Source organism: Neovison vison, chromosome 6 (genome assembly GCF_020171115.1).
Source record: "Neovison vison isolate M4711 chromosome 6, ASM_NN_V1, whole genome shotgun sequence".
Classification (NCBI taxonomy): Eukaryota; Metazoa; Chordata; class Mammalia; order Carnivora; family Mustelidae; genus Neogale; species Neogale vison.
The window spans coordinates 219,687,665-219,707,969 of record NC_058096.1 but is presented as its reverse complement, the minus strand read 5'-3'; the positions used below and the strand labels follow the sequence as shown (position 1 = coordinate 219,707,969).

The window sequence follows — 20,305 nt, the reverse complement described above, 5'->3', positions numbered from 1 at the left end:
TTCTGTTTATAAGGACCTTTGTGATTACTTTGGCCCCATCTGGTTAATCCAGAATAATCTCTTCATCTTGGGATCAGCTGATTGCCAATATTTTTTAAAAAAAATTTTTATTTTTTAAATTTCTTTTCAGTGTTCCAGAATTCATTGTTTATGCACCACACTCAGTGCTCCATGCAATACGTGCCCTCCTCAGTACCCACCACCAGGCTTACCCATCCCCTCCCAAAATAACCCCCTCAGCTTGTTTCTCAGAGTCCACAGTCTCTCATGGTTGGTCTCCCCCTCTGGTTTCCCCCAACTCCCTTCTCCTCTCCATTTCCCCTCATCCTTCATGTTATTCCTTATGCTCCACAAATAAGTGAAACCATATGATAATTGACTCTCTCTGCTTGACTTATTTCACTCAGCATAATCTCTTCCAGTCCCGTCCATGTTGCTACAAAAGTTGGGTATTCATCCTTTCTGATGGAGGCATAATACTCCATAGTGTATATGGACCACATCTTCCTTAACCATTTGTCCGTTGAAGGGCATGTTGGTTCTTTCCATAGTTTGGCGACTGTGGCTGCTGCTGCTGTGAACATTGGGGTACAAATGGCCAGCTCATTGCCAGTCTTAATTCCATCTGAAACCTTAGTGCTCCCTTGCCACGTACCATAGCATATTCGTAGGTTCTGGGGATTAAAATGTGGTCATCTACCAAGGGGCTATTATTCTGATGACCACAGGAATGATAATATCAAATAAGTCTCTTCCCAGGCACCTAGAAACCTGCCTCCACGTCTGGCTTTGTCTTTCTGGAGCTCACAGTGTGGCAGGGGAAATGATCATTAAAAAGCTAATGATGGGGGGGTGGGAGGTTGGGGTACCAGGTGGTGGGTATTATAGAGGGCACAGCTTGCATGGAGCACTGGGTGTGGTGAAAAAATAATGAATACTGTTTTTCTGAAAATAAATAAATTGGGGAAAAAAAAAGCTAATGATGGGGCGCCTGGGTGGCTCAGTGGGTTGGGCCTCTGCCTTCAGCTCAGGTCATGATTTCAGGGTCCTGGGATCGAGCCCCGCATTGGGCTCTCTGCTCTGCGGGAGCCTGCTTCCTCTTCTTTCTTTCTGCCTGCCTCTCTGCCTACTTGTGATCTGTGTCTGTCAAATAAACAAAACAATAACAAAAAAATCTAATCGTATAAATGATAGAGCAACTGTAATTATGGTAGGTGTCATAGAGGAAGAGCTCAGGAAACCTTGGGAGCGTCAAGGGAGGTGTTTTGGAGGAAATGACAGTTAAGCAAGACCTAAGGAGTGAATAGGAATGGGTCAGGCAAAGCAGAGGCCAAGGGAATAGCATATGCCAGGGCCCTGAGGTGGGAAGTCTGGAAATGGAAGTACCATGAGATGAGAAGCTTAAAGATGTGGTTGGGTCTTGTCACTGGGGCCTCATGGGTCCTGTTAAGTGGTTTGGGTTTTAATTCTGAGTGTGACACTGTAGGCAGTACAGTGTAGGAGCACTGTAGGCAGGGGTGGGGGTAGATGATCAAATTTGTATTCAGAGATGACTACTATGTGGAGAAAAGATTGGAGGGGACAATGGAGGGTTTAAGGATGTAGAATCCAGAGGAAGGTCTATGGGGATGGAGAAAAGCAGGATGCCAAATGCTACTTGTTTATTGGCTAGAGCAGCCTTAGTATGTATACTCATATAATTCCCATTACACAGATGTGGACAACTGAGGCTCGGTGAGGTTAAGTAACTTGTCCAAGGACACACAGCCGGTGAGTGGCATCTCCACTCATTGGAGTGAGTGATTTTTACTACTGCTCTCCAGGAAGAGGTAAATCTGGCTGGAAATGAAATTAATTTTCAGACAATTTCTAAAACAATTCTTTGTTTAAAAAAAAAAAAACCAACTTCTGTGATTGATTAAGTCTGTTGTCCTGATGGACTTTGAGCTCCTGGAAGGCAAGGATTTGTGTCTGTCATTCACTGCTGTGTGCTGAGTGCATACAACAGTGCCCAGTACACAGTCGGTGCTCAATAATGAAGACCTTGCTGAGATGCTAATATTAGAACAAAGACCAGAGGGAGGTGAGTGAGCTGTGAAGGAACCTAGAGCAGAGGAAACAGCATGAAGGGGCAAGACCATGCCAAGAGTTTGGTGGCGTGACAAGGAGGTTGGTGTGGCTAGAACACAGTGGGAAGGGGGAAATGGGAGGCCTGGACACAGACAAATCATGTTAGATCTGCTAGGGTGCTGGCGCGCCTCAGCTTTCTACAGAGAGGGGATGCCAGTCATATCAGATTAAGGGACGTCCTACTCCAGAAGGATCTCATCCTTGCTGAGGTCTTAACTACATTTATAAAGACCCTACTTCCAAATAAAGTTGCATTCTCAGGGGCCAGGGTTTAGGGCGTCATCATATTTGGGGGCGGGGCACAGTTCAGCCCAGAATAGTCCTCTTCGTGCTCTCATGCTGCCTCCCCTTGAAGCCCACCCTGGGGCTCTAACCTGACCTCTTCCTTCTGTACTGTCCAGATGTGAATGAGTGTCTGGATACCACCACATGCCCAGCCTACGCAACCTGCACCAACACTTTGGATAGTTACTACTGCACTTGCAAACGAGGCTTTCTGTCCAGCAATGGACTGACGCAGTTCAGGGGCCCAGGAGTGACATGCAAAGGTAAGTACGCACCCTCTCAAAACCTGCCAGCATGTTATAGGGAAATCAGGTGGAAGCTGGCTGGGTGGTGGATGTGGATGTAGGTACTTTTTCCCAAACATTTTTTTCTCCCCCTCTTCCTCCCTTAACCCTTTTTTCTTCCTTAAATTTTTAAAATTTAAATTCAATTTTCCATTATTTTCTTTCTTTTTCTATAATGACAATGATTCCTGCTCACCCAACCTTCCAACAATTCAGAGCTAGCTTTAGGATGAAAATGAAAGCAAAAACCGTGTTGTTTGTCAATATCCAGAAATAACCCCTGATTTCCTTTTAGGTAGCCTCCTTTTGGTTGTCTCTCCATGCAGAAAACAAGACTTTCTAACATTCACTGCGTGCCGGGTCCCCTGTGAAGGGCTTTCTATGCATTTTTACATTAAACTGAGTTCAGGCTTCTCTACCATGATGATCTCTACCATACAGAGGAGGAAACTGCTTGAGGCATTGGAATGACTCATTCACGGTTGTGCGGTTGAACTGACCTCCAGACCCACATCTTTCCAACTCTAACAGCAGTTTCTGAATCACATCACCTAGTCGTGAGGTGTTGGGGAAACATATTTACCCTCTGTAAGCCTCAATGTTTCCATCTGTAGAATGAGTGTATAAGACTACCCACCTCAGAGGATAGTTGGGAAAATTAAGTGCAGTCGTGTGTATGCAGTGTGCTAGGCACAGTACAAGAGGTACTACCGATGTAAGTAGCATAAATTGAAATAATCCCCAGAATGAGCAAAGTTCTTTGTTTGCATTTTTATGTTTAGATCACAGTTCTCCCCCTGGCAGTCAAGATCTGACTGTGCCTCTGAATAAGACCAGGGGTTGGCAAACTTTTCTGTGCAAGGGGCCAAAAAGTAAATGTTTTGGAGGTTGCAGGCGGAATGATCTCTCGTGACTACTTAATACTCCAGTTGTAGAGAGAAAGCAGTCATAGGCGATACACGAATGGATGGGTGCGGTTTTGTTCCAACAAAACTTTATTTATACAAACAGGTGGTAGACTGATTTGACCCCTGAGCTGCACTTCGCTGGGCTCTGAGAAAGAGAATTCATTTCTATTGTTGTAGTACCCAGAGGGTTCCCAAATCTTTCTTTACTTTTGGGTTACAGTTCGTGAGTTATTTGGTAAGCTTCAATAGTCCTGATGGGCCTTGGTTTCAAAATTTGGGTTGAAACCAACATTCCCCATCTAGAAAATTATGACTACTGCAGCAAGGATTTCATCTTCTCTACGTCTTTGACCCTCCTATGGGGCCCAATATCTTGTGAGTATTATTATTTATTCCAAATTCATATGGAATAAAGGGCATATGGCATGGAAGACTTCATTTCTGCCATCTTTGAAAATACAATCTTTTACACAAGATGAGTAGCCCCTTGCACAAAAAAGTTTGCCAACCCCTGGTCTCTTTCTGTGTCCAGATATAGATGAATGTTCTCAAAGCTCCTCAAGATGTGGTCCCCACTCAGTCTGCAGAAACCTTCTGGGGAGGTACAAGTGCAGCTGCTTCCCCGGTTTCTCTTCTCCCACTGGAAATGACTGGATCCCGGGAAATCCAGATGATTTCTTCTGCACAGGTAATGCTCTCAGGCATGAGTCTTTGGTGAACAGTGACCACTTGAGTTGGATACATGTGTCTCTCACATTAGACACACCATCTTCGGTCTGCTCACTCTCCTCTACTGCTCCTCAGACATCAACGGGTGCCTCTCCAGTGGCATCTGCCCAGAGCATGTGGAGTGTGTCAACTCCTTGGGAAGCTATGATTGTAGCTGCCAGAGTGGATTCCTCTCTCACAACTCCACCTGTGAATGTATAGAGAACCTGTTGTGTCTTAGACGCCCTCCTTCCCACACCTCCATATTAAATCAGTCATCATATTTTGGGGAATTTACCTGTTAAATGGGTCTTAAATCTCCATTCTTCGCTGTCCTCAGTCTGGGATTCCCTGCTATTTTACCAGCCTCTTCACTGGGCTTTCCCTTCCTCCAGTCTTGCCCTTCGAATCCATCCTCCAAACTGTAGCCAGAATGTTCTCACGAGATGCAAGGGCTCCATCTTCCTGAGTGTGGTGCAGTACTACTGTTCTCCATGCTCATTTGGAGGGAGGGTGACCCCATCAATCAAGGCATGGAGTGATCAAGCCCTTAACAATTCCCTTGGCTTGGACTGAGAGATATTTGAAGTCCTCTCTGATTTTTCTGATCCACTTGTAGCAGTTAGCTATAGCTGAGTAACAAATCACTCTGAAATTCAGTGGCTAGAAACGAACACCATCTATTTGGCTTTCTATTCTGTGCATTGGAAGTTTAGGTTGGGCTCTGACTGTCAGTTCTTTGGGTCTCTGTTGGGCTTTTTATGTATCTGTGGTCAGCTGAGGGCCAGCTTTGCTCATCTCAGCTGGGCTGGCTTGCATGCCACGGGGATGATCTGGAATGTTCCATCTTTCTTCTACTTTGTCTCTCATTCTTGTTAGGTGAGTCTAGTGCTTGTTCATATGGAGGAAGCAAGGATCCCAAAGAATGAGCAGAAGCAAAGAACTTCTCTAGAAGTCTACATATAGAACTGGCACCAAATCACTTCTGCTGCATTCTTTTGTCCAGCGGAAGTCATAGGCCAGCAGATTCAAGGAGTGGGGACACAAACTCCACATCTTAACGAGGAGTGGCAAAAAGTCACATTGCATGGCACCATCTGCTCCCCATGGTGTAGCCATGGGGAGAGTAAAGAAGGACGACCACGTCTATGGTCATTACTCTTTGGAGCTATTTACCACTCTCCTCTTACATACATTGGGCCAGAATTTATTTTCACGGCCATGCCTAACTGCAAGGGAGAAGAGGGGGGAGGGGAGAACATGCATGGCAAGTCTGTTTTCAGGCTCCTGTTCTCATTTCTTTATCCACCTGAACTTGGGTTTTCATTTCCATTGATCAGATGTGGATGAATGTACTGATCCTGGAATTTGCCCAAAGCATGCAACTTGCCACAACAGTCCTGGAAGCTACTCTTGTGTCTGCAACCTGGGGTTTGAATCTAGCAGTGGCAACAGGAACATCCAGGGCCCAGGAGAGACATGTGAAGGTAGGTGGGAGAGATCTGTTGGGGAACAAGATCCAAGTCCGTTGGCAAATACAGTCCTAGTAGGGGAAAGCTCTGAGAGTCTGGGCTGAGCTCAAAGCCCTCCCCTGCTAAGCTGAAGCCAATAATCACTCCTTCATTCCTTCCTTCCTTTCTTCACTCCTTCACTCATCAGAAAATACTTCATGAGCACCTTCTGTATGCCGGGCACTATTCTAGGGATGGTGGATACAGCAGTGACCAACAGAGGCAAAATTATTTGCTCTCCTGGAACTCATCATCCTGCGTTGGGAGAGATAGATAGCAATAGAAATCATGAACATAGAGTGTGCCAGAAATAGATGAAGGAGATAAAGATAAAGAAGGCAGGAAAGTGGACAGGGAGTGCTGAGGATGGGGGTCTACATCGAATAGGGTGTTAAGGAACGGCTATGCTGAGAAGCTGATATTTGAGGAAAGGTGTGAAGGGTGTGAGGGAGTGAGATACTGGGTATCTGGGGAAGGGTGTTCCAGGAGGAGGAAACAGCAGGTACGGAAGCCGGGAGTCAGAATCCCAGCCAAGGTGTTGTGCTTTTCCACTCATGTGCTCACTGTCTTCCCAACAACCTGATGGTATCAGTATATTTTATACCCATTTTACAGATGAGGAAACTGAACCTCCATTGTGCTGGAACAGCTCTCCCACAGTCAAATAGATAGGAAGCAGGGGAGTCCGGATCCGAATGCTGCCGAGTGTGTCTGAACACCCTGTGCTCTAACCATGATGCTTTTCTGCCTTCATGTGAGGCTGCCACCTCCAGCAACCCAGGGTGGGGGCTTGTCTAGGGCCGGCATCGACTTAACCCCCAAATTCCCAGACTCTGACTCAAGACAGCCTGGGAAGTGGTCCTCTAACAAGTCTAGAACCAGACAGAGCCTGATTTTAAATCCTGGGTGAGCCTTTCACAGGCTATGCAATAACCGTGAAGCCTCAGTTTCCTTATCTGGAAAACGGAAATAATGTTGGTGTGCACCTCACGGGGGCTGCCGGCAGCATTTCCTGAGCAGGTGCGTGTAGGATCTCCCTCGGCACCTGTCACAAAAATCTCAACATGTCACCAGTTAATTTTTTATTTTAGTTAGCAAATATTTAGCTCAGACTTGCTATCCTCCGGGCTCTTTTCTGAGGCTTTCCCAGACGGCACCTTATTTAATGCTCCAAACAACCCAGTGGGGTGAGTATTGTCCCTGTCCCCATCTGACAGATGATGGTGCTGAGATGCACAGAGGTGAATTATCTTGTCCATGCATTAGTCAGCTGGAACAAAATGCCGCAGATGGGGCCCTTTTAACAACTGAGTTTTATTTTCTCTCTCCTCTGGAGGCTGGAAGTCTGAGATCATGGTCAGTCAGAGAGGGCTTTCTTCCGGGCTTCTGGATGACCGCCTTCATGCTGCGTCCTCAGTGAGCTCTGGTGTCTCTTTCTGTTCTTTGAAGGGCATCGATCCCATCTTCAGATCTCCTCTTAACCTCATCATCTTGCAAAGGCCCCATGTCCAAACACCACAGAGTGCTAGGGCTTTAACATATGAATTTGATGTGCAGAGTGGTGAATAATTCAGTGCACAGCTCCCAGTAACACACAGACTATAGGGACAGAGCCAGGCTTTGAGCCCAGGCTGTCTGCGCCCTCCACTCAGACGCTTCTTAATCATTGTTATTGATAATATAACAACTCCTTGGAAAGGAGTTGAGATTTATGACAGAAAGAGTGAGACCAGTGAGTTCCAGGCTGAGGGAGCAGAGAATAAGCCTTCATGAACCTACAGGTAACCAGTGAATCCGAATCAGGAATTACGAGGGGGATTAGACTAGAAAGATAAGCTTGGTGAGGTTCGGTGGGACCAGACTCTTGGGGTCTCCGGTGTTCTGAGGAGGAGTTTGGATTTTTATCTCGTGCCGCAGAGAGCCTCGTCAGGAGTTCTGTGTGAGTCACAGACCTGCCTCTTTGCCCTTCCTTTCAGCAGAGTTTAGGAGGGTGCGAGCAGAGCCCAGGAGCTTCACTGGCTCCGGTCTAGGTGGGGTTGTGCTCTGCCAGGCCCTAGGCATCCTTCATCCTTTTGTCTTAGACTGGTTTTCCGCCTAGATGTGGACGAATGTGCCAGGAACTCAACTCTTTGTGGCCTGGATTCCATCTGTATCAACACCCTGGGAAAATACAATTGCTCCTGCCTGCCTGGGTTCTTTTCACCTGCTGTTTGGACCCCTGAGAGTTTGGAGGATTTCAGATGTGTAGGTAATGCTCCTAGACCTGCCAGGCAAACCACCCTGAAAAGTATGGCTTACAAACAAGGGTCTGTGCTTGCTCGTGATCCTGTGGGCTGACCGAATGGTCTTTCTGGGTCACTAGGATGGCTGCCAGGTCCAAAATGGACTCGCTTACGTGGCTAGTAGTTGGTGCTGGTATCTGGCTGGGAGCTCAGTTGGGCCCCAGAGTTTCCCTCGTGGGCCCATCCTCGTGGATTCTTGGGCTTCCTCAGAGCATGGCAGCTGGTTTCCTGGAAGGGAAGCTGCAAGGGGAAGGAAGCAGAAACTGGGATCTTGTAAGACCTGGGCTTGGAAGTCCCAGAACGTTTCTTCTGCCACGTTCTCCTGGCCAATGTCCCAGGGCCAGGCTAGATATCAAGGAAGGGGAAATTAACTCCCCATCTCGCTGGGGGAACAAGACCTGCACATAGGAAACGGAGGCATTGATGGCGGCCGTCTTTGGAGGATCTACTCTACTAAGGAACATGTCTTATGTTCTTTGTTCTTCCCCAACTTCCCAGGGCAATAGTGTGCTTCTTTTCATTAAAAATGTTCTTCTTTTCATTCACTGATCTTCACCAGCTGCTGACATTGATAGAGGGAGAACAACAGAGAGGCAAATCTGAGAGGGACCATAGAGAGAAACTGGTACAGCATTCAGGGCTGCTAGGCATCTTCTCAGGACCCCTTGACACTCAGACTATCACTGCTCCTTATTGTTTTACCTACTCAGTAGTTTTCACTTTGCATGAAGGAAGGGTTCCTCAGCCAAAACAGTTTCGAAAACCACACACCTAGTCCAGCTCCATATGCAAAATGTAAATTCCACTTGTGCTATTTTTTTTAAGATTTTATTTATTTATTTGACAGACAGAGGTCACAAGTAGGCAGAGAGGCAGGCTGAGAGAGAGAGAGGAAGAAGGAGGCTCCCCACCGAACAGAGAGCCTGACGTGGGGCTCGATCCCCAAACCCCAGGATCACGATCTGAGCCGAAGGCAGAGGTTTTAACCCACTGAGCCACCCAGGTGCCCCCACTTGTGCTATTTTTTAAGGGCTATTTCTGATGATGATGATGATGATGATGATGATGATGTGCAGTTAGCCAACATAAAGCACATCATTAGTTTTTGATGTACTGTTCAACGATTCATTAGTTGCACATGGAGTTGCTGTGGGCACTTTTTCCTTTCTTAAAAATGATTTTATTTATTTGAGAGACAGAGAGGGGACAAGTGGAGGGGAGAGGCAGGCTCCCTGCTAAGCCTGGAGCCAGATGTGGGGCTCGATCCCAGTACCCTGGAATCATGACATGAGCCGAAGGCAGCACTTAACTGACTGAGCCACCTATGTGTTCTAAATTGTTATTTTTCAATCTACTGCTGGGTAGCAGAACATCTGCAAATTTAAAACATGAAAATAAGGGCAACCATTTATTTTGTTCATGAATGTCTCTGTCATCTGGGTTGAGTTTGGTGAGTGTGTCTCTGTTCTATGCAGTGTCAGTTGAGTTGGCTCCAGTGGGGGCTAGAGGATCCACTTTAAAGAGAGCACACTCACATGGCTGGTAGCTGGTGCTGGCCTCCAGCTGGCTGCTGCACCAGGGCTGTGGGCTGGGGGGGGTCTTGGTTCTTCACCAGGTGAGCTGCTTTTTTCATGGCTGCTTGGGATTCCTCACAGTATGGTGGTCAAGTTCCAAGAGAAGGATGGAATGCATGGTGTCTTTATGACTTAGAGTCGCCACCCTCATGGTCACAGCATGCTTAGATCCAAGGGGAAGGAATAAAGGCCCCATTGCTTTCCGGAAGGAATACAATTCACATGGCATGAAGGGCATATTTCATGGAAGACATCATTTCTGCCATCTTTGAAAATACAATCTTCTACAAGTCAGTTTGCAGAGACCTTCTGGGGAGGTACAAGTGCAGCTGCTTCCCCAGTTTCTCTTTTCCCACTGAAATGACTGGATCCCGGGATATCCAGGTCGTTTTTCCTGCACAGGTAATGCTCTCGAGCATGGGTCTTTGGTGAACAGGGACCACTTGAGCTGAATACATGTGCCACTCACATTAGACACACCATCTTCGGTCTGCTCACTCTCCTCTACTGCTCCTCAGACATCAACGAGTGCCTCTCCAGTGGCATCTGCCCAGAGCATGCGGAGTGTGTCAACTCCTTGGGAAGCTATGATTGTAGCTGCCAGAGTGGATTCCTCTCTCACAACTCCACCTGTGAAGGTATAGAGAACCTGTTGTACCCTAGACACCCTCCTCCCCACACCTCCATATTAAATCAGTCATCATATCTTGGGGAATTTACCTGTTAAATATGTCTTAAATCTCTCCTTTCTTCCCCGTCCTCGGTCTGGGATTCCCTGATATTTTACCAGCCGCCTCACTTGGGCTTTCCCTTCCTCCATTCTTTACCCTCAAATCTATTCTCTAAACTATAGCCAGAATGTTCTCACGAGATGCAAGGGCTCTGTCTTCCTGAGTGTGGTGCAGTACTACTGTTCTCCATGCTCATTTGGAGGGAGGGTGACCCCATCAATCAAGGCATGGAGTGATCAAGCCCTTATCACATCCCCTTGGCTTGGACTGAGAGATATTTGAAGTCCTCTCTGATTTTTCTGATCCACTTGTAGCAGTTAGCTATAGCTGAGTAACAAATCACCCTGATTTCAGTGGCTAGAAACGAACACCATCTATTTGGCTTTCTCTTCTATGCATTGGAAGTTTAGGTTGGGCTCTGCTGGTCAGTTCCTGGGTCTCTGTTGGGTTTCTTATGTATCTGTGGTCAGCTGAAGGCCAGCTTTGCTCATCTCAGCTGGGCTGCCTCGCATGCCAGGGGAATGATCTGGGATGTTCCATCTTTCTTCTACTTTGTCTCTCATTCTTGTTAGGTGAGTCTAGTGCTTGTTCATATGGAGGAAGCAAGGATCCCAAAGAATGAGCAGAAGCAAAGAACTTCTCTAAAAGTCTACATATGGAACTGGCACCAAATCACTTCTGCTGCATTCTTTTGACCAGCGGAAGTCAAAGGCCAGCTAGATTCAAGGAGTGGGGACACAAGCTTCACATCTTAAAGAGGAGTGGCAAAAAGTCACATTGCACAGCACCATCTGAATCCCATGGTGTAGCCATGGGGAGAGTAAAGAAGGACGGCCATGTCTATGGTCATTACTCTTTCGGGCTATTTACCACTCTCCTCTTACATACATTGGGCCAGAATTTATTCTCACGGCCATGCCTAACTGCAAGGGAGAAGAGGGGGAAAGGGAGAACATGCACGGCAAGTCTGTCTTCAGACTCCTGTTCTCTATGGACTCTGTTCTAATTTTTTTAATCCATTTTGACTTGGGTTTGCATTTCCACTGATCAGATGTGGATGAATGTGCTGATCCTGGAATTTGCCCAGAGCATGCGACTTGCCACAACAGTCCTGGAAGCTACTCTTGTGTCTGCAACCTGGGGTTTGAATCTAGCAGTGGCAACAGGAACATCCAGGGCCCAGGAGAGACATGTGAAGGTAGGTGGGAGAGATCTGTTGGGGAACAAGATCCAAGTCTGTTGGCAAATACAGTCCTAGTAGGGGAAAGGTCTGAGAGTCTGGGCTGAGCTCAAAGCCCTCCCCTGCTAAGCTGAAGCCAATAATCACTCCTTCCTTCCTTCCTTCATTCATTTACTCCTTCACTCATCAGGAAATATTTCATGAGCACCTTCTGTATGCCGGGTACTATTCTAGGGATGGTGGATACAGCAGTGACCAACAGAGGCAAAATTATTTGCTCTCCTGGAACTCATTTTCCAGAGTTGGCAGAGATAGATAGCAATAAAAATCATGAATATAGAGTGTGCCAGGAATAGTTGGAGGAGATAAAGAAGGCAGGAAAGTGGACAGGGAGTGCTGAAGATTGAGGTCTACATCGAATAGGGTGGTAAGGAACGGCTATGCTGAGAAGCTGATATTTGAGGAAAGGTGTGAAGGGTGTGAGGGAGTGAGATACTGGGTATCTGGGGAAGGGTGTTCCAGGAGGAGGAAACAGCAGGTACGGAAGCCGGGAGTCAGAATCCCAGCCAAGGTGTTGTGCTTTTCCACTCATGGGCTCGCTGTCTTCCCAACAACCTGATGGTATCAGTATATTTTATACCCATTTTACAGATGAGGAAACTGAACCTCCATTGTGCTGGAACAGCGCTCCCACAGTCAAAGAGATAGGAAGCAGGGGAGTCCGGTTCCGAATGCTGCCGAGTGTGTCTGAAGACCCTGTGCTCTAACCATGATGCTTTACTGCCTTCATGCGAGGCTGCCACCTCCAGCAACCCAGGGTGGGGGCTTGTCTAGGGCCGGCATTGACTTAACCCCCAAATTCCCAAACTCTGACTCAAGACAGCCTGGGAAGCGGTCCTCTAACAAGTCTAGAACCAGACAGAGCCTGATTTTAAATCCTGGGTGAGCCTTTCACAGGCTATGCAATAACCGTGAAGCCTCAGTTTCCTTATCTGGAAAACGGAAATAATGTTGGTGTGCACCTCACGGGGGCTGCCGGCAGCATTTCCTGAGCAGGTGCGTGTAGGATCTCCCTCGGCACCTGTCACAAAAATCTCAACATGTCACCAGTTAATTTTTTATTTTAGTTAGCAAATATTTAGCTCAGACTTGCTATCCTCCGGGCTCTTTTCTGAGGCTTTCCCAGACGGCACCTTATTTAATGCTCCAAACAACCCAGTGGGGCGAGTATTGTCCCTGTCCCCATCTGACAGATGATGGTGCTGAGATGCACAGAGGTGAATTATCTTGTCCATGCATTAGTCAGCTGGAACAAAATGCCGCAGATGGGGCCCTTTTAACAACTGAGTTTTATTTTCTCTCTCCTCTGGAGGCTGGAAGTCTGAGATCATGGTCAGTCAGAGAGGGCTTTCTTCCGGGCTTCTGGATGACCGCCTTCATGCTGCGTCCTCAGTGAGCTCTGGTGTCTCTTTCTGTTCTTTGAAGGGCATCGATCCCATCTTCAGATCTCCTCTTAACCTCATCATCTTGCAAAGGCCCCATGTCCAAACACCACAGAGTGCTAGGGCTTTAACATATGAATTTGATGTGCAGAGTGGTGAATAATTCAGTGCACAGCTCCCAGTAACACACAGACTATAGGGACAGAGCCAGGCTTTGAGCCCAGGCTGTCTGCGCCCTCCACTCAGACGCTTCTTAATCATTGTTATTGATAATATAACAACTCCTTGGAAAGGAGTTGAGATTTATGACAGAAAGAGTGAGACCAGTGAGTTCCAGGCTGAGGGAGCAGAGAATAAGCCTTCATGAACCTACAGGTAACCAGTGAATCCGAATCAGGAATTACGAGGGGGATTAGACTAGAAAGATAAGCTTGGTGAGGTTCGGTGGGACCAGACTCTTGGGGTCTCCGGTGTTCTGAGGAGGAGTTTGGATTTTTATCTCGTGCCGCAGAGAGCCTCATCAGGAGTTCTGTGTGAGTCACAGACCTGCCTCTTTGCCCTTCCTTTCAGCAGAGTTTAGGAGGGTGCGAGCAGAGCCCAGGAGCTTCACTGGCTCCGGTCTAGGTGGGGTTGTGCTCTGCCAGGCCCTAGGCATCCTTCATCCTTTTGTCTTAGACTGGTTTTCCGCCTAGATGTGGACGAATGTGCCAGGAACTCAACTCTTTGTGGCCTGGATTCCATCTGTATCAACACCCTGGGAAAATACAATTGCTCCTGCCTGCCTGGGTTCTTTTCACCTGCTGTTTGGACCCCTGAGAGTTTGGAGGATTTCAGATGTGTAGGTAATGCTCCTAGACCTGCCAGGCAAACCACCCTGAAAAGTATGGCTTACAAACAAGGGTCTGTGCTTGCTCGTGATCCTGTGGGCTGACCGAATGGTCTTTCTGGGTCACTAGGATGGCTGCCAGGTCCAAAATGGACTCGCTTACGTGGCTAGTAGTTGGTGCTGGTATCTGGCTGGGAGCTCAGTTGGGCCCCAGAGTTTCCCTCGTGGGCCCATCCTCGTGGATTCTTGGGCTTCCTCAGAGCATGGCAGCTGGTTTCCCGGAAGGGAAGCTGCAAGGGGAAGGAAGCAGAAACTGGGATCTTGTAAGACCTGGGCTTGGAAGTCCCAGAACGTTTCTTCTGCCACGTTCTCCTGGCCAATGTCCCAGGGCCAGGCTAGATATCAAGGAAGGGGAAATTAACTCCCCATCTCGCTGGGGGAACAAGACCTGCACATAGGAAACGGAGGCACTGATGGCGGCCGTCTTTGGAGGATCTACTCTACTAAGGAACATGTCTTATGTTCTTTGTTCTTCCCCAACTTCCCAGGGCAATAGTGTGCTTCTTTTCATTAAAAATGTTCTTCTTTTCATTCACTGATCTTCACCAGCTGCTGACATTGATAGAGGGAGAACAACAGAGAGGCAAATCTGAGAGGGACCGTAGAGAGAAACTGGTACAGCATTCCAGGCTGCTTGGCATCTTCCCAGGACCCCTTGACACTCAGACTATCACTGCTCCTAATTGTTTTGCCTACTCAGTAGTTTTCACTTTGCATGAAGAAAGGGTTCCTCAGCCAAAACAGTTTTGAAACCACACAGCTAGTCCAGCTCCATATGCAAAATAAATTTCAATTGTGCTATTTTTTAAGGGCTATTTCTGATGATGATGACGATGATGATGATGTTCAGTTAGCCAACATATAGCACATCATTAGTTTTTGATGTAGTGTTCAATGGTTGATTAGTTGCATATGGAGTTGCTGTGGGCACTATTTCCTTTTTTAAAAAAGATTTTATTCATTTGAGAGAGAGTACAAGAGGAGTGGAGAGGCAGAGGGAGAAGCAGGCTCCCTGCTAAGCCTGGAGCAGGATGCGCGGCTTGATCCTAAAACCCTGGGATCATGACCTGAGCCGAAAGCAGACACTTAACCTACTGAGCCACCCAGTGGCCCCCCATCTGTGCTATTTCTGATGATTGTTCACCTAGCAGACACTTAAATGTGTCTGTCAGTGTGGAGATCCCTATTAAGAGAAGGGCACTCTTTGGTTAGAGATATTTTCTGTGACATCAAGAGGAAAACCACTTCCCTGGACCTTCCAACTCTGGGTCATTATCCTGTCCTTTGAGATCTCCAAATGAGTCTACTTATATCATAAGGACTTCTCCCAATGCTCCATGGTAATACCCGGTATAACACACCGTGTACTTGCCCAGGCTGCTAATGGATTTTGCCTATTTATTCCTCCTGTTTTGTGAATTGACAGAGGAATATAAAAACTGTTGTCCTTACCTTCCTCCTGCTTATTTATTCCCAGGACATTCTATTGCATATATTCCTTATGTCTCAGAAACCCCCAGAGGGAGAGGTAACCCCACAGTGCCACAGTGACCTGGTGAGACACCAGGATTCCTCAATTCTGGTGCTACTGACGTTTTTGGCTAGATAGTTCTTTGTGGTGGGAGGCGGTCCTGGGAAGTGCAGGATGTTTGGCAGTATCTGTGGCTTCTACCTACCACATCACCCCCTACCCCCAGCCCAGTCACGACAACCAAAGATATCTCCAGGCAATGCCCAATGTCCCCTAGCAGGGGTAGAGGGGACACACTGCCGTCAGCTGAGAATCACCAGCTTAACACTAACAGAAATTTCTTACTCTCATTACTACCCAATATAGACATACCTGGCCAGTGGTCAGCTTTTCTCCACACCATTTCCTTGCATCTGTTGGTTCTCATATCACTTATGGCTTTGGAATCCCTGTTTCAGCCAGTGGTGGAAAAGAGAGAAAGCACATATGCTTTGCAACCACCTTGGCCCAGAAGTGACAAATGTCATATCTGCTATTATTCTAAACATGAAAACTGATCACATGGCCCCACCTAGACGCAGAGGGTTCTGGGAAATGTAGTGCCTGCTTGGGCTACCATTTTTTAGGGATAACTCTATGCATTGGAAGTACGGCTTTTGTAGGATCACTGGCCAACTCTGCCTCATGCCCATTCTCTACGCTACAGATGTTGATGAGTGCCTCCATATGTGCCCTTCCAACGCAATGTGCACCAACACGCCTGGGAGCTACTTTTGCACCTGCTCTCCTGGCTTTGCACCAAGTAATGGAAAGCTGAGCTTCACAGAACAAGGAGTCCATTGTAGAGGTGAGAAGAGGATTTGCTGAACATCCCTGGAAAGAAGTATCTCCTGGTTCTTCTGGGTTGTTTGATATTCTCAAGTTCTTTGCAGATATTGATGAATGCTCCCAAGGTCCATCACCATGTGGCCCCAATTCTGTCTGCACCAATGCCTTGGGCTCCTACAGCTGTAGCTGCATTGGAGGCTTTCAACCCAATCCTGAAGGCTCCTTGAACTTCAGCTGCAAAAGTAATCATCTCTTTGTGTCTCTTGGCAATGGAATATGTCTTGGTTTGGCTGTGAAATCCTTAACCTACTCAAACTCTGGATCTTTCTCTTACTTTTACCTCATCTACAATTCTCTCTTTTCCAAGGTATTCATTCGCTCATTGATTAATTTACTCATTCAATAAATTATTCTTGGAACATCTATTAGTCAAACAGCCCCTGCACTAGTCATTGATGATTCAGTCCTGGATGTGATGGACATGATATTTGCCTTCATGTAGTTTATAGTCTAGGGAAAGAAGTAGAGAGTTCACACATTATTATTTCATAAGAACAAGGAGTGTGACTCCCAAAAAAATCATAGTATGATTCAGAGTGAGTAATGAGATTTGATATACTCAGGGCAAGTAACATTTAAATTGAAGTTTGATGGAAGGGTAGGAATTATCTAGATGAAGGGTGGAGAGCTCAGTGTGATGGGTTATGGCATGTGCAAAGGCCCTGAGGCTAACATAGAGTCAGGACCAGGGGAAATGGCATTAGGTGCACCTGAGGACATGGGCAGAGGTCAGATCCTGCAGGAACTGGTGAGCCACGTGAGGAATTTCAGAGCTTTTTTTTTTCTTCCTGAAAACAATAGGGAAGTGAATGGTTTAAATTTTTTGAAATTGTGGATGACTTGATACATTAAAAATAGAGGTACCTTACCTGGAGGCAATGAAGTATAATAATAAAAGGAATACATTCAGGGTCCTCGCCAACATGAAAGCTAAAATATCATCAGTGCCATTGTGTTTTCTACATGCTCCTTCCCCCATTAGATCTCCCTTAGTCCTCCCAGAAGGGACTATTTGGAAATTTGTGTTTATAATTCCCCTACTTGAAAAAAAATGCCTCCCATGTATGCATTTCTCAACAATATGTCCCTTAGTTTTGTTTGCTTTGGAGTATTATAAAAAATGGCCTCATGCGCTGGGTGGTCTTTGCCAACCTGCTCTTTCCACTCAGTCTCCTGCTTCTCAGTGTCCCTGATGTTTCAATGTGTGGCTGTCATATAATCTGGTAATGGATGGATTTGAAGCAGGGGATCATTAAATCAGGCTTGTCTTTTAATCATAGCTTGCTGTGGTTGAGTTTTAACTTGGTTGCTTTTGTTTTCTTCCTAGGGATCCCCTTCAAGTGTAAAGAAGATGTGATACCCAACAATGAACAAGTCCAGCTCTGCCAAGTGGGAGCAGCAGTGGAGCCTGAACATGTAAGTATTTTTAATGTTCCTAGCTCTTGAGTTTCCTAGAAGAACTTCTAGAAGTTCCTAGAAATTCCCTAGAAGCCACTCAGGTGGGATGTTGTTTTGCAGTTTTAACAAAGGCTAAAATAATGGAGACCTAAATTGTATAACAGTTTATTTCTCTCCTTGTAAACAATCTGAGTGTCAGCTGTGGAGAGTTGATGGGATGGCTCCTTAAATGCTCTGCCATCATCGATACAAGCCTCCCACTCTGTGGCCCAATATGGCTGCTCCAGCCCCTGCCATCACATCTGCATTCCAGCTGGTGGACAGCGGGTAGGGCAAAGTGAAAGGCATAGTTCTTCTCTTTAACAGTATAACCCAGTATCACTTCTGTTTATATCTGGCTTCAAGGAAAGCTGAGAAAGGAGGACATTGGCCTATCTAAAACTTGGGATTTCTTTCACTAAAAGAAGAAAGGATGTTGGAGTCTCATTACCAGTGAGGGTACTGGTGCTGTGTCTGTAGGATGTCGGGGGGTGATGCACAGCCCCTGGGCCAGGCAAAGAGGAATTTGGATGTCCTCATTCTCCAACAAAGTTGTTCCAGAAACTCGAGCCTCCACGAGCATTTTAAAGAATTGATGTCACAATTTTCAAGATGAGCTTATAAATTGGCTTGGGAATTCCCATGCACTTGGAACCATTGCTGTTGTTTTTTGAAAAGAGTGTGGTGAGATACACCTAAAACGTCACCATTCTAACACTTTATTTTTTATTTAAAAAAATTTTTATGTGTTCATCTAGCCAGCATAGAGTACATCATAAATTTTGTTGCCGTGCAATTAATATACTACAATGGTGTGCAATCATCACTTCTAGCCCTCAAACATTTTCATCCCCTCAATGGAAACTGTATCCCCAACAACATTGTCCTCCAGTGCCCCCTGGAGGAACTGGCCCCTGGTAGACACTGATATGCTCTCTGTGTCCATCCATTGTTCTATTCTGCATATTTCATACAAATGTAATCATACAGTACATGGTTTTTGGTGTGTGCATGGCTTCTCTCACTGAGTATGATGTTTCCAAGGCTCATTCACATTGTAGCAGGTGTCAGTGCTTTATTCCTCTTTGTGGCTGAATCATAATCGATTTGGACCACTGGATTTTTTTTTCCATACATTCCCCCATCTTTGACCCCCCCCAAGTAGTTTTGCTGTTTCTTTGCATTTGTTTCTTTTATTCATTGAAGAGAAAGCTTCCGTGGCTTCAATTCTGTTCAAATGGTGAGTTTCTGTTTTCCTGAGAATTCTAGAGCCTCCTGACACCTTAGGAGTTTAGGACCACCCTTATGGTGGACTGGGTGGCCAGTGGGTGCTTCGCATGCTGGGGCATCGACGGGTCAGTGCTCACTCATGCTCTTCCTCTGGGGCACAGGGTTCCTTCTGCACATTAATAAATGCCACCTTCAGTGTTCTGGACGATGCCTGCGAAAACAGGACAGCCGAGGTCTCTCTGAAGGTAACAAGAAAGTCTTCGTAATCAGGTTTGAGCTTCAGACAGCTTGGGGGACACATGGGGTATAGAAAGTCCTCTTTATAATTGATGGGCCAAGTTATCCTGTAATTTATTACAGTTATAAGGTTTTAAAATGTAGCATACAGTCAGGTATGCCCTTCTCTGTCCAGTTTTATGAGTTTTATTACGTAAATACATCTGTGTAATCACCACTGCCATCAGAATATGGAGCAGTTCCTTTTCCTTCCCAAACTCTCCCTGGGGCTTCCCCTGCCCCCCCCCCTTTTTTTTTAGATTTTATTTTTATTTATTTGACAGAGAGAGACACACACAGCGAGAGAGGGAATGCACGCAGGCGGAGTGGGAGAGGGAGAAGCAGGTTTCCTGCTGAGCAGGAAGCCCAATGCGGGGGGGCTCAATCCTAGGAGCCTGGGATCATGCCCTGAGCAGGAGATGGATGCTTAGCGACTGAGTCACCCAGGCGCCCCAGGGGCTTCCCCTTTATTGTCAGATCCTCCCTCCACCACCAGCCCCAGTAAATCTCTGTCATTAGAGTCTTGTCTTTTCAAGAATAGTATATAAATGGAATCATATGGGGTGTGGCCCCTTCCTTCGTTCCTCTTTCTTTCTTACTTTCTTTCTTTCTGTTTCTCTCCCTCCCTCCCTCTTTCTTTCTTTCTTTTAGGGATTTTTATTTATTTATTTGGGGAGGGAGAGAGAAAGAGAGAGAGAGAGAGCATGAGCAGGGGAGAGAGCCAGAAGGAGAGGAAGAAGCAGAGGGAGAGGGAGAAGCAGGCTCCCCACTGAGCAGGGAGGCCTGGGTGAGGCTTGATTCCAGGCCCCTCTGGATCATGACCTGAGCTGAAGGCAGGCGTCTCATTTTCCGATCCACCCAGGTACCCCAGGATGTGGCTTCTATCACTCAGCATAATGCCTTTGAGGTTCATCAAGGTTTTGATCAATAGTTCCAATTCTTTTTTTTCCAATTCTTATTTTTGTATAACTGTTAGTGACATCATCTATAGTCACAGCATTGTGTAACCACCACCTCCATCCCCCCAAAAGGAAACTTGTACCCTCAAAGCAGCTGGTCCTCATGCCTCCCTCCCCCAGCCC

The 20,305-nt window shown here is 46.5% G+C and overlaps 1 protein-coding gene across 3 annotated transcripts in view; it reads left to right on the top strand.

Annotated features, from left to right (window-relative positions):
- ADGRE1 (adhesion G protein-coupled receptor E1) overlaps positions 1–20,305 on the top strand; it is a 53,970-nt gene that overhangs the window by 11,489 nt on the left and 22,176 nt on the right. The window contains exons 3-12 of one of the 3 annotated variants that reach the window (XM_044255434.1): positions 2,532–2,678; positions 4,140–4,295; positions 5,656–5,802; positions 10,201–10,320; positions 11,465–11,611; positions 13,728–13,877; positions 16,099–16,239; positions 16,325–16,462; positions 17,608–17,696; positions 19,109–19,192. In XM_044255434.1, the coding sequence (XP_044111369.1) occupies positions 2,532–2,678; positions 4,140–4,295; positions 5,656–5,802; positions 10,201–10,320; positions 11,465–11,611; positions 13,728–13,877; positions 16,099–16,239; positions 16,325–16,462; positions 17,608–17,696; positions 19,109–19,192 (1,319 nt within the window). The remainder of the gene's footprint in view (positions 1–2,531; positions 2,679–4,139; positions 4,296–5,655; positions 5,803–10,200; positions 10,321–11,464; positions 11,612–13,727; positions 13,878–16,098; positions 16,240–16,324; positions 16,463–17,607; positions 17,697–19,108; positions 19,193–20,305) is intronic. The other 2 variants (XM_044255432.1, XM_044255433.1) reach the window with 2 other exon arrangements.